This window comes from Belonocnema kinseyi, chromosome 7 (genome assembly GCF_010883055.1).
Source record: "Belonocnema kinseyi isolate 2016_QV_RU_SX_M_011 chromosome 7, B_treatae_v1, whole genome shotgun sequence".
Classification (NCBI taxonomy): domain Eukaryota; kingdom Metazoa; phylum Arthropoda; class Insecta; order Hymenoptera; family Cynipidae; genus Belonocnema; species Belonocnema kinseyi.
The window spans coordinates 5,240,161-5,253,474 of record NC_046663.1 but is presented as its reverse complement, the minus strand read 5'-3'; the positions used below and the strand labels follow the sequence as shown (position 1 = coordinate 5,253,474).

Below are 13,314 nucleotides of genomic sequence, written 5' to 3'. Positions count from 1 at the left end.
ACGCCAATTAGCACAAATGGTAAGTTCCGACAGTGCCTACAAGTGTGCCTACTGGCCGCTAGATGGCAATACCGGTTTCATATGTATACACCTGGTAGCTCTTCTTGACTTCGAGAACTAATCGCCCTTATCATCGGCGCCCTTGGAAGTGCCAAGCTTTCATCGGTTAATATCCTGAAAAGCATCCCTCAAGATTACGTCGCAAAGTGTTATAATTGTAAATCTTCCTACACTCAAAATCATTGAAAAAACAACAAAAATCCCACCGCTCAACATAACCAGCTTAGTATAAGAAACAAAGCCAGATGTAGTACCCCGAAAATCTAAGGTTAAATATGAGCTGACCTTCGAAAAATTTGACAGATGGAGAAAACAAAACAGAAGAATGTTCGGCCAGTGATCATCATCATTAACAAAAAACATTCACTTCGTAGGACGTTCTCGCATCATTTTGGTAAATTGCTTTTGGACGCTCACTTTTCAGTGGGCTCTATAGGATCATAACACTACTTTTTATGTGATGGACTTTCAACATATAAATAAAATTTTTTGTTAAAAAAATCTTTAAAACTGATCTATGTCAATTGCTTAAAAAGGAAAAAACACAATGTGATGGGGAAAATGACGCCCTGCTGGAGTTATTTGGAATTAATCATCTTTCGACAGTTACAAAGTCAAGTTAAAATGTTTATTAATTGAACTGCTACACACCAAGGCAATATTTATTTTGTTTTTGGATTCGGCTTCAGTGAGAAAAAAGAAGTCATCGAATTAAAATAATTGAAATTAATCTCGAATGTAAATTGAAAAATGGGTCGCGAAACAAAGCGCTTAAAACAAGTAACTAGTTGAGTTTTAAAAGGGATATCAGAGATAATAATAATAATTATTGAACTAAAATTTCCAACACAACTTGAAGATTTTCGATATCCCGATTTGAGATAGATTGAGAATTTTACTTTATATAGTAAAATTTGGGCAATTTTAGTTAATATTAATATGTTTAATCGATCAACTCTACTTTGAATAAATACTATCTCACTGAATACCTCTGCATCCGCCCATGAAGCATTCCATATGAAAAAATACTAAAAGTTTGGGAAAAATTCTTTTAAACTTGTTTCAGATTGTGATTTAGTTTCTAAATTACCTCGATGAGGTGGTGGTGGTGACGGTGATCGAGATGCATGTGGATGTGAATAAAAAGATTCTGTAAGAAGAAATGCATGTATCTTTTGTTAATGAAATTTTGCAAAGAACCTTAAAGTTAATAATCGAAATAAAGATCTCCCCCCTAATCGTTTTTTCTCTAAATTCGATTAAAAATATAAACATTAAAATTTACCGAAAACTCAACTTTTTTCACATTGCCATACAATATAAATTAAAGTTTCTATTATAAAAAATGTATAGATTGAAAATTTTTCAAAATTGACTTTCACTAACGTCAGTTTTACCCTCTATTTTCATCTATAAGGGTATTAAATATTTAATTTAAATACTGATTAAAGATAGTGATATAATTATGATGTACAAACTCCCTCTTTAATACATTATATAATTTATTATAAAATAATGACAGTTGAGGTTTTAATAAACAATTTCTAAATTTTGACTGATACAGAATAATTCAAGTACAAAAATTCATAGAAAAACACTGGTGTTAAATTTGTTATAGCTTGAATTTCATTGGTCTCACAATGATAATTTTCAGTCTCATATTTATTCCTATGAACGTAGTTGGACATCAGGCAATCTAGGGGAAATTATCATGTGGATGCTGAATTTTGGCTCATTTGGAGAGTTGTGAAGTACTGAACCGCGCTGTCGCCCACCTGAACGTATGTCAAAGCAAATATTCGCTTTACGATATTAGAGCAAATAGTTTTTAATAAGCTTAATAATTGAAATAATACTTACCTAATTTTCAACTTTCTTTCATTTAACAGTGCGTACTAGTCACTTAGAATAAAATTGTAACTTTGTAATGCAACTTGCAAATCTTAGGTTAGTCATGGCCGTCGGCATTTAAACTAAAGCCGGATTGTATACAAAAAGTCATGGCTATCTAAATATACAATTAGGTATTTTCAATGCAACCACCAGCTAACTTCGCTTTGTTGATTGCAGAAAATCTAGAAAAAATTTCTTCGAACGCACAGACATCAATTTTTGATGCAGACGGTTATGACTTAGTTTTTACATCCTGGCTTTGGCGGTTTGTATATCATGTCAGGTTTGACTAGCCTAAGATTTGGAAATTATACTACTCTAATTACAATTTTTATTTCAAGACAGTAACACTCACTGGTAAATAGAAGGAAATTAAAAGTTAGGTAATCATTATTATAACTTATCTGCTTATCAACATCTATATTACCCAAATAACGCCCGACAAAATCAGCTTGACTTGAAAGGTGGCTAGCAGTTTAAAGACAACACTTCACGTTGCTCTGCATGAGAAAAAACAGTCTCAAAATAATGAATCTCCCCTAGATTCTCATAAGGAATCTTTGTGACTCAAATTTGTTGCAACTCAATTGAACATCGATTTTGGTGTACTTTTGTGGATCGGCGATTTTCTGTGTGCTTGAATAACCTCAATGGCTTATACTTTTTTACACATGTCAGTTTTATATGAGGGACAACTTTTCTTAAACAAAAATTTTAAATATATAAAACAAATAATTAAATTTACCTATTGCACAAAGGCCTCAATACTTTTCTTCATTAGAGATTAAAGCCATTCGAAAACTATCTACAACTGATAAAAAATTAGGAAAAGTGTAATTTAAAAACGCTTTAGTAACCTTAGCAACAAAAAACAATTTTCTGCTATATAAAAATTTTCTCAAAATGCACAGTTTTCAATTGATCTAATTCTTTAATAATGCTTTTTAAAGCAGCTTAAAACTGAAAATAACGATTTCTAAATAATAATTAAAAATGTGAGGAAAAAATTAATCTTCTGTTTGTATATTACCTATTTCAAAAAGTTCTCGATAGTTGATTTTTCTTCTGACTATAAAGTACTTCGAATGCAGAAGAAAAAGGATTTCTGTATAGACAAGTTAAGTGCAAGAACTTTAGAGTTGTAAGTGATTGAGTCTTACGGTGATTGGATAAAAAATATTTCTTTGATTTCTTCTTGAATTTTAGTTCTTTTGTATTTTAAAAATGTGCAATAGTCATTTTTTAATCATTCTTTTATTGAATAGGACAAATTCATAATAAACTTTTAGGAAATGTTATTTTTGACTACCTTTTTTCCTTAAATGTTTTGCTTGAAACAGGGATATATTTAAAAAAATTTCAATAAAAAATGTAATAATAGATTTTGTAACATTTTTATCTATTATCAATTAATTATTTCTAAAAATATCTTGCCTTTGTTTATAAGTAAAAAAAAAATTCTAAAAATGAAATTGAACTAAAATATTTTTAAATAACATCAACGAAGTTTAGTTATTATTTAAGATTCACATATATCACTTATGTTGAATTAAATATCATAATAATCAAGAAGATCTAACGACCAAGTTTCAATGTTAGGTGTAAACGTGGAATTTCAATTTTAAATTATTATGAATTTAATTTCTTAAATTTCAATATTTCAGGGTAAAGGATTGCGAAAAGCACTTCTAATTCTGTCCTGATTTGACAAGTAGTCTTTACCAATTGAACTCAAATTTGAGAACTCAAGTCAAAGACTTTTAAAATTATCTTTAATAATTTGAATGATCTTAACTTAATCTGATGGAATAACTGTTTCTATTATAACTTTAAATTGAAAAGTAATGTCTATCAGAAAATAAATCGCCTGTCATTTCTTTATCACAGAAAACTCCGGACCTAACGAATATTCCTTTCAGTAAATAAAATCATAAGCAATAAGAATGGAAGAATAACGCAAGAAAGGCATGGCGTGCAAAATCACAACATGCGCGGCGCTACAGAAAACGTTCACTGCGCAGTTACATTCTAATTTACCAACCTGTTGCTTCAATCTCTTTTCTTAGAAATGATTTGACAATCTATTAAATTCCGGAGAAATGTTTATTATTTATCAGAAAGGATCGCTTGGTTTTTTAAATACTTTTCCATGGAAATTAGAAAACTTTTTCCAGTGTCCCTGTTTTTTAAAAATTCATTGACTTTTCTTTTAATATTTAATAAATTCCTTGAAATCTGAGCAGACTTTTCTCTCTTTCCAGGGGACATAGAGTAGTCACTAAAAATTTAAGGGATTTTTTTTCCGTGCGCTTAAAATATTTGTAATTAATCAACTTATAATAGTTACACCCAGAAAAATGTTTGTTTGAATCAATCAACAAAACTTGTTTGAATTCATATAACTGAATCGAACCAATTTTTTGCTTCAATTAAAAAAAAGGTTATTTAATTTTAAGAAATGAAAACATTTGTTTTATTGGTTGAAATCAATAATTTCTTTAGTACAATTTGTTTTATTTTAACAAAAAATTGCCTTATTTATTTAGTTTGAACAAAAAATACAATACAAAATAGTACTGAAAAATGCTGCTAGGTTTGCTGAAGCGCTGCCTTTGGTTCCTAAGTAACTAACATAAAATCTAAATTAATTGATCCTGACATGGATTTCATGACATTGGTCTTTTTTCAGTGTTGTATCTTTCTAAAGGTCCTGATTGAGTGTAAAATCATGAATTAATTAAAAAATGGACGCAGTATCTTAAATTTAGGAAATACTTGAATCTTGGGGCTTTTACCTAGGATATAATTGAAGATTTGATTCAACCAAATATTTTTCTCAGTGTACAGAATCAAGCTATAATTTATAGTAATTGAACTGCTTCAAATCAAGGCAAAATATTACACTTATTTTGTTTTTAAATTTCGTTTAATTGAGAAAACAAGACATTAAATTAAAATAATCAAGGATAATCTCGAAAAGTAAAATGAGAAATAACTCGAGGAACTAAGCATTTGAAAAAAAATTATTTAGTTTTTAAAGAGTGATATTAACTATAATAATGATAATCATTTTTGAGGTTTCAGATATCCCAATTTTGAATAGCTTGAGGATTTGACTGTATATCTAAAGAATTTTAGAGATTTCAGTTAATATTAACATTTTCCATCAATGAACCTTACTTTGAATAAACACTATCTTACTAAATACTTCTGGATCCGCCAATAAAGTATAACATGTGCAAAAAATACTAGAACTTTTGAAACATTCTTAAATATTTGTTTTAGATTGTATTTTAGTTTTTAAATTACCTTGTACAGATGATGGTAATCGAGAAGGTTGTGAATGTGGATTCATTGATTCTGTAAGAAGAAATAAAGGTATTTTTTGTTCAAGAAATTTTTCAAAGAACCCCAAAGTTAATGGTCGAAATAAAGATGCCCTCTAAAATCGTTTTTTCTTGAAATCAAATAGAAAATATAATCATGTAAATTTTCCCACAATTGAACCTGTTTGTCATTTGCTTTTGAAATTAAATTGCTCCAGAGATTCTTGACGGAGGGTTAAAGCACGGGGTACTCTAATTCTGATTGGTGTCGCTGTACCGGCACTAGTTGACTTATTCAGTTATGGGATAACACGGATATCTCTGGCATGCTCAGTTAGGATTCCTGTGTATTTTTAGGTAATGGAACCCTATTTGTCAACCAAAAAATATACAGGAATCACTACTGCGCATGCCAGAGATATCCGTGTTCTTCCATTATTGGACTTAATACCGACTTTGATTAGTTTTACTTGGCGCGATTTTCAAACTATAATTTTTGTTTTAAGAGGATTTATTAGTGATTCTGAATCAATCTCTTTATATTATTACGCTTTCCTACTAGGAAAAGAAACAATACAAAAAAAACGAATTTTTATGCATTTCTGAAGTTGCTCATGTATAATGCATACTTTTTACAACATTTTAAATAAAAATATTTCTTTCAGGAAATGGAGGTAAAATATTGAGGCACAATTAGACAAATTCCCGGAATAATTATAAGCTAGCCTTGCAGATTGGACGGATAAAACAAAGGTACTCATTGGTACATAAGACAACAAATTTATCAAAATGGTTAAAGCTTAACTAATCACTAGTAAAATTGTACAGATTTGATTATCGAAAAGTAGTCCACTAAAAATTAGTAAAAAATTACTGATTCAATTCGTTGAGATATTTTTTAATTCAATAATTAAAAACAACTCGTTTCTTTGTATAAACATATAAACTGAGTTAGAACTGTACATGGTGATTAAACGAAGGTTATAAAAACGGGAAAGGTATAAAAAAAAGCCTATTTTGACTTGGGCAATGTAACCTTCTGATTGTTTGCCCAAAGTTAGGAAAAATAAGAAATTTTATTTATTACAAAAGAATCAATGGGCTATTAATTGATTCTGCACGTTCAGGATCCTTATGCACCAATTTTAACCGAATTCTGTTTTCGATGTTAAAAATCATCTGGATTATAAAAAAACAGAATGTTTGAAAGGCTGTGAATAAATATAATAGCGGATGATAAGTACAGAATTTGTAACAGTTATAGGAAAAATCATGACACTGGTTGGCCCAGATGATTTTTGACTATTAAATAAAAAATCTAGACTATTTTCTCCTAAAAATAGCACTTCTACTTACGAACATAATCAAAAAACATTGCAAGGAAGAAGAGCAGCATTGGAAGAAAAATCTTCATTTTGGTATAGTCACTGACAAATAATTTTTATAGAATTTCTTTATCTGCAACTGAATGCATACTGAATATTTTATCTTCGTATACATGTATATACCAGTTATTATCTTATTAATGACGAAAATTCTTGCCGAGATGTAGACCGCTGATTACCGTTTCGTAAAACGTATTCTTATTGCTAGGAAACAAACTTTATTTGTGTGCGTTCAACCGATAAGGGACTAGATTCTTTAACAAATTATGGTGTATTTACACGCTTGTCGTATGCAGACGGAAAATGTATCTTCTTCTCACTCTACCGTGTCACGATACCATGCATTTATCTCACTCTAGATTTTCCATCCGACTGAAAATCATAGAAAATCTAGATCGCGATAAATGCGTGGTATCGTCACATGGTAGAATGAGAAGAAGATACATTTTCCGTTTTTCAAACGACAGGCGTGTAAATACACCATTATCCAACACATGCATTCTATGTAACTTTTTACGCAGAATTGAGTGGCGTAATCCGTTTTATGGTACCTCAGATATTTCGACATATTCTTTAAACAACTGACGCCTCGGTAACGATAAAGTTGAATCAACAGAGGTGCAATAATTCACGAAAAAGAAATTGTACTACCTTATAAAACTTTTTATTCGAATTAATAAAACCAATTCGATTTGAAGGCATGAAAGTGTCAAGCTGCGTCGAATAAAAATGTTGTTCTTTATTTTAGTCAGGTTTTGTCAATAAGTGAATCAATCTGCTAGTGTCGACAGTTTATTTTTTTCCCATAGTCATAAATATTTTCTGGCTATTGCAAGAGATTCTTTTCCAAGAATTTCAGTTCTGTGTCGTAGTGCTATTTCATATTTTTCTCAGTTTAAATGAAGATTTCATCAAAGTAGATCTGTTTATTGACCCTGATTTATGCTAGCGTTTTAATTTTTCTTTAAACAATTGAATAAGCATATTTTTTTTCTCTAAAAAACACACAGATAAAATTTATTAATTAAAATGTACCCAATTATTTTGAACAATTGACATTACTGCATTTAGCGAAACAATGTTGTTAATTTTCGCTTTTCAGAGAAAAAAATTATTTTCAAGTAAATTGACTGGACAAAGCGAATTTCATGAATTATATTAGGGACCTCGCTAAATCTGAAATAGTGAAAATTTTACTATTTGAATTAGTTAACCTATTTCACTATTAAAATAGTGAAATCACTTTCTTTCACTATTTCAATTAGTGAAATTCGCTATTGTCATAGTTCAATTTTTACAAGCATTCAATTAGTGAAAAATGACTAATTCAAATAGTAAAACTGATGAAATAGAAGATATGGGCCGGGTCCAACGGAGCCTCCTGTCACCGAGAGTTGAAAATGGCCCATGTGTTGAAAACGGCTATGCGGCGGCGCTAGTAGTAACTTTTTTCTAGTTGCTTTGACTGTTATGTGTCTTTTTTGTCATGTAGAGCCGTTAAAAAACTCTTTAAAATGTATAAAGAAAACAGTTTATTATTGAAAATAATAAAAATGACACAGTGGGTTTTTCTAATATATTTTTTTATCGAACCATTTCCATTAATTATTATGTATATAGAAGACGTTGATACCATTTTTTTTTATTTTTCAAGTTTTACACATTTTTTAGGTAAACTGAATTTTGTCAGGATGTGAAAAAAGTTCTTGAAATTCATGGGAGATTTTTACATTTTTAAAAAGAGTTTGAAGGATTTTGTTTTCAAACCCTTTCTTGTTTAAAGGTTTCGCACAAAGGTAGGGGGGGGGTATCTTATAACCCGGATTGCACTAGAAGAAAAAGAAACAGCAAGAGGGGGGGGGGGTGAAAGTGAATACTATGTCAGCAAGAAGATCGTCCGCGCGTTTGAAGTCGAGTTCGAAAGAATCAAATTCAATTCAATTATTACTGGAAGCCAGTATAGGGGACTTTGTGAAATGTTCCGGGGAACTACCGGTCGGGATGTACAACATATCCTCGTCCCCAGCGAACAACGTAGAGGGTGACGGTAAGGTCCTTATTGGACTGAAAATCAGCTCTGGCACCGACACCGGACGGAAAGGTCTCACTGACGCCAAGGGGGATAAAGGTGGTAGACCAGAAGAAGACAGACAGGCAGACTCATCGCGCGCGAGGGCAGCCTTTTCTTCACGACGACGGGCCCGTTGGCGAGACCCCTGGCCTAAACGTTTACGTTTGACCGTGGTTGACGCGGTGTTAATTCCGGGATTATGAGAATCGATTGAATTGGCTAAAATATTCGTTTCACGGGGAAGACGGGCGCGTTGGGGAAAGAAGAGAAAACCGATCGGGTATCCGGACCCGTGACAAAACATCCACGATACGCGTTCAGACTAAGCCGTTCCGGTTGTCCCTGAGTTACGTTGTTAGCATTTTCGGAATACATCTACAAAAACAAATGAAAACCCGCAAATAAGATCCATTGCAAACAAAAAATAACAAAACGCGCGAATCAGTGGGTCGATTTAAAGGGAGCAAATATAATGTTTGGGGGGGGGGGGGGGGGGTAGAGATTAAGCAATGGTTGTGCTCACATTAACGCGTAATTTTCCGATTCCTTGAACCATCAACAATAAAAGAGAACGTTTCATTGCCCACCCATAAAGAATGGGAACGTGGAGGGTCAGGAAACACAAACGCGATATTTTTATCCGGCAAATATAATAATTGGTCAATGCATAACGATTGGCAAAGTGAATATATCACTGCACACACACAAAAATCAATAAAGCACAAGTCCTGGTTATCCTGTCCTCCAAAAGAGTTCAATTCACCAGTTCAAAGAAAACATAATAAATCAAATGTTGGCACGAATAAGATAAACAAATACGAGAAAGTAAGTAAAAATAGGCACAAAATATATTATAAAAATATGTATAAAAAAAAAAACGCGAGGTCAATCCCTGCTATCCCGCTCTGGTAGCGCGGTTTAACTGGTTCAAGATAATACAGCTAGATGACAGATTAATTGGATTCAGCAAAGGAGTTAGAATAGGAAACATACGAGGAAGGGGAAGGGGGGAGTTAAGAAAGCAATAAGATAGGAAAAAGAAAAGGAGAGAAGAGAAACAAAAAATGTTTTCGATACGGTAACGAACCTCGGCCTAATTCTGGAGGAAACGTGTAGATATTCCGGTAACTATAATCTCTCGACGACTGTAATGCTTGGTGAATTTTCCGCGCCGTAGAAGTATTTGTAGAGCTGGAATCCCTCTATGATATTGAAGTCCTGGAAAGGGATCCGGGTCGTGGAAATAAAAAGATTCTTATTTTGAAGAACACTGTATTTTTATTTTATTCCAATACACTATATGATCGCACAGACGAAATATTAACCGGATGGTTTAGAAGTCGAAGATCAACTGGCTCTTTTCGGCCGCACGCAGTTGGACCAGAGCACAGGACGCTCTCGGCTTGGAGGGAGGGTGGGACCCAGGCCGCTGATTGGCCAGTGGTGAGAAGGAGAGAGAAAATAACGTATAGTGGTAAAGTCTCCCACCGTCTCTCCGAACGCTGAACGTCTAAATGTAACTAAAATGTTATAATAAATTTAAATTTTAGGAAAAATTAAATTAAATTCTATATTACATAAACTGGTAGAAATAAAAGTATCAAATGGAATATTATGAAAACTATTACTATCAAAAACGGCTAAAGGAAAGACAAGAAACGCAAACTATGCGTAAAAACAAAAAAAAATATGTATTTAAAATCCGCGGATTGTAACAAAACCTATTTTATTCGTTCGCCTTAATATATAAGAAATTAAGATAATCTTAATACAATAAGTATATATCAAATATACGATACGGCCGTACGAAGTGGAACTAATGTAATTCCCGACAACTCTTGAATTTGACTCTTCAGCGGAATTAAGATATTAAAGTTCATTCCATCTTTTGTTTTTATTATTCACCAGACTGTTGCTAAATTGATCAAAGTTGTTTATTTATCTATTTTTTGTCTAACTTCAAAATACCCATTAAACTTGATCAGAGTTTAAAAGGTAAAATAAGAAATTGGAAAAATTCGATAGATTAAGGAAGACCGAAATAGAAACATTTGCTAGAGTTTTCAAAGAAAGAAAGAGAGGACAGATAATATGGAAAGAGAGAAACTAAAACTTAGATTCTCATTCAAGTCACGAACTGAGAGGGCAGGTAGATGTAGGCGAGCCGAATTTTTGCCTTCCAAACAGATATTTCCCTGATTTTAAAGAGAAAGTTCCTAAAGGGGCTGGAAAATAACAATAGGAGCAAGCGAAATCGTTATGAAGTACCGAAGAATGTTGAGTTTAACCCGTAGATCTATACTTGAAAATTTCCCATGAATTTTTCAAGCGGTGCTCAAAGGGAAAGAACGCAAGATTCGTTTGGTGCTCCTTCTCTTTGAGCCGTGGCTTGTAACAATTATCAAGCAAAATTTTGCAATTTTGTTATGTTACATCATTTTGGAAAAAATCTGAGTAAGTTTCAGAGATATTCAAAAGGTTTGAAACGATTCAAAAGTAAATAAAACTTTTAAATTTTTTTTCAGGTACCTAGGAAAAATTAAAATAACTTGTTATTTCGAAAAATTAATTTGAAATAATTATTTTAAAAGATTTTAGAAAATTTAAAAATTGGTCAAAGAAGAAGCTGACAGATCTTAGGGCAATTTTTAAAATCTTGCAGAATAAATAAAAAGTCCAGAAAAACTTTGAATAATTTTTAGAAATTAGAAGGCTTAGGAGGTCTGACAAAATTAAAAAACAAGAAGAATTTTCCTTATATTCGTGTGGAAGTTGTAAATAATTTTTTATTTTTAACAATGAAGTATAAGAGAAAATTGAAAAAGGTTTTTAAACGTAACAAACGATTTTCGAAAATTTCTAAAAATACTTTAGAAGATTTTGAAGCAAAGTATTTTAATTTGGTAAGATTACAAAATAAAAACAAACAAAAATCGGGTAAATTCAAGAAATATTTAGTAGAACTGAAAATAATCCTCGTTTGCCATATATAGATATAATAATTATATTTATTATATAGTAACATTATATTGTAAAGCGGAAATTTAAAAAAAATTAACTCTTCATCACTATATTTTAAAGTGTTTGAATACCCGGGAGTAATACAAAATAACGAAAGAATGAATAACTAAATCATAAATTAGCAACAAAAAAAAATTGCCAAATTATAAAATAAACGAATTGTTAAATTCTCATAAATATTTCTATATCTTTCATTTAAGTTTGACGAAATTTAAAATTTCCGAAAATAATTAATAAATTATTAATTAATTATTCATTAAACTGTTTGCCTTATGTATAATTCTATTAATTACTTATAAATTAATAACCAATTAAATATGTTGAAAAATTCTAAATTTCGGGGATTAAAACATTTGTCGGAAACTTAATAATTCGTTTATTTTAAAAGTCAGTCTTGAAGTCGGTGAATTTTAGTTTTGGATACTTTGAAATTTGGGATTTTATTTTTTTTTTTAATTAAAAATCTTGTCGTTATTTGAAAATTAGAAAATTTTATAATTCGATAATAACATATATTTTCGGCCTTTTTTATTCAGTTGTGTATTCGTTATTTATTTTTTTATTATTCTTTATAACTTCTGAATATTTATGTAATTTTGTTAAATTTGAATTATGTCAATTTTGCCGCTTTTCCCTACGTAAGTACGTAAGCAAGTAAGTCTCATTTATTACTTGACTCTACACTTTGAAGAAAAAATGAATTTAAAGTGTTTCTCCGCATTCTAAACTATATAAATAGAGATTTTAGGAACTTTTGTTGTGTAATATCTCATTTTTTATCAAACACGTATCAAATTTCAATAATTTTTCTTGCTAGTAAGATGATATTTCTTTTTTCACAAGATTTTAGGTTCAAAGGGCCAACTTTGAATTTTTCAAATTGCAATTTAAGAATACCCCCATTGAAAGTTTTAATTTAAAATATGATACCTTCAAAAAATACCAGATTTCAAAAAATCGAAAACTGCTATTGCTAAAAAGTTGTTATTCTTTATTGCAAATTAAAATATTTATTTTTTTAAAGAAAAATTTTCCGAAGGTTGTCGCAATGAAGTCAAACATGCAAATAAAATAGAACTTGTGTTTACTTTATAATTTTTTTAATTGAGCGAAAATGAATTTTTTTAATTTAGGTAAATTTGATTTAAAAAAAAGGTTTGTTTTGTTTAAACTTTTATGCACGGTAAGCAAGGGGCTTTGAATAAATTTAAAAAAATGTTATTCTTGAATTCTGAAGCACGCACCCCCTTTGTTAGAGTTCAAAAGTTTTGAACGCCTGCATTTCATATTCATTATTTTTTCGTAATTATTTCTCTATTTTTTTTATACTTTTACTCGGATGAACCCGGTTATACACCATAGACACGGACTAAGTCAAGTGACTGATGAGATTAGAAATGTTATAACTTAATTCAAATAATTTAATACGATGGTTGAAACCTCCTGCGATGATGTTGTAGGTATACGAGGGTGGATTGATAAGTTTCCGGCCTGACCAAGAGATGGCGCCACTAGGCCTACCTTGAGGTGGCGTTCTATAGTACCATCCTTAGATAGC

General features: G+C 31.1%; 1 protein-coding gene across 1 annotated transcript in view; it reads right to left on the bottom strand.

The window, feature by feature from the left end:
• LOC117177222 overlaps window positions 1-5,308 on the bottom strand; it is a 53,851-nt gene extending 48,543 nt beyond the window's left edge. The window contains exons 1-2 of the mRNA XM_033367776.1: window positions 5,263-5,308; window positions 1,151-1,210 (exon numbers count right to left, since the gene is read on the bottom strand). Of these exons, the coding sequence (XP_033223667.1) occupies window positions 1,151-1,210; window positions 5,263-5,308 (106 nt within the window). The remainder of the gene's footprint in view (window positions 1-1,150; window positions 1,211-5,262) is intronic.
• Window positions 5,309-13,314: the final 8,006 nt, after the last annotated feature.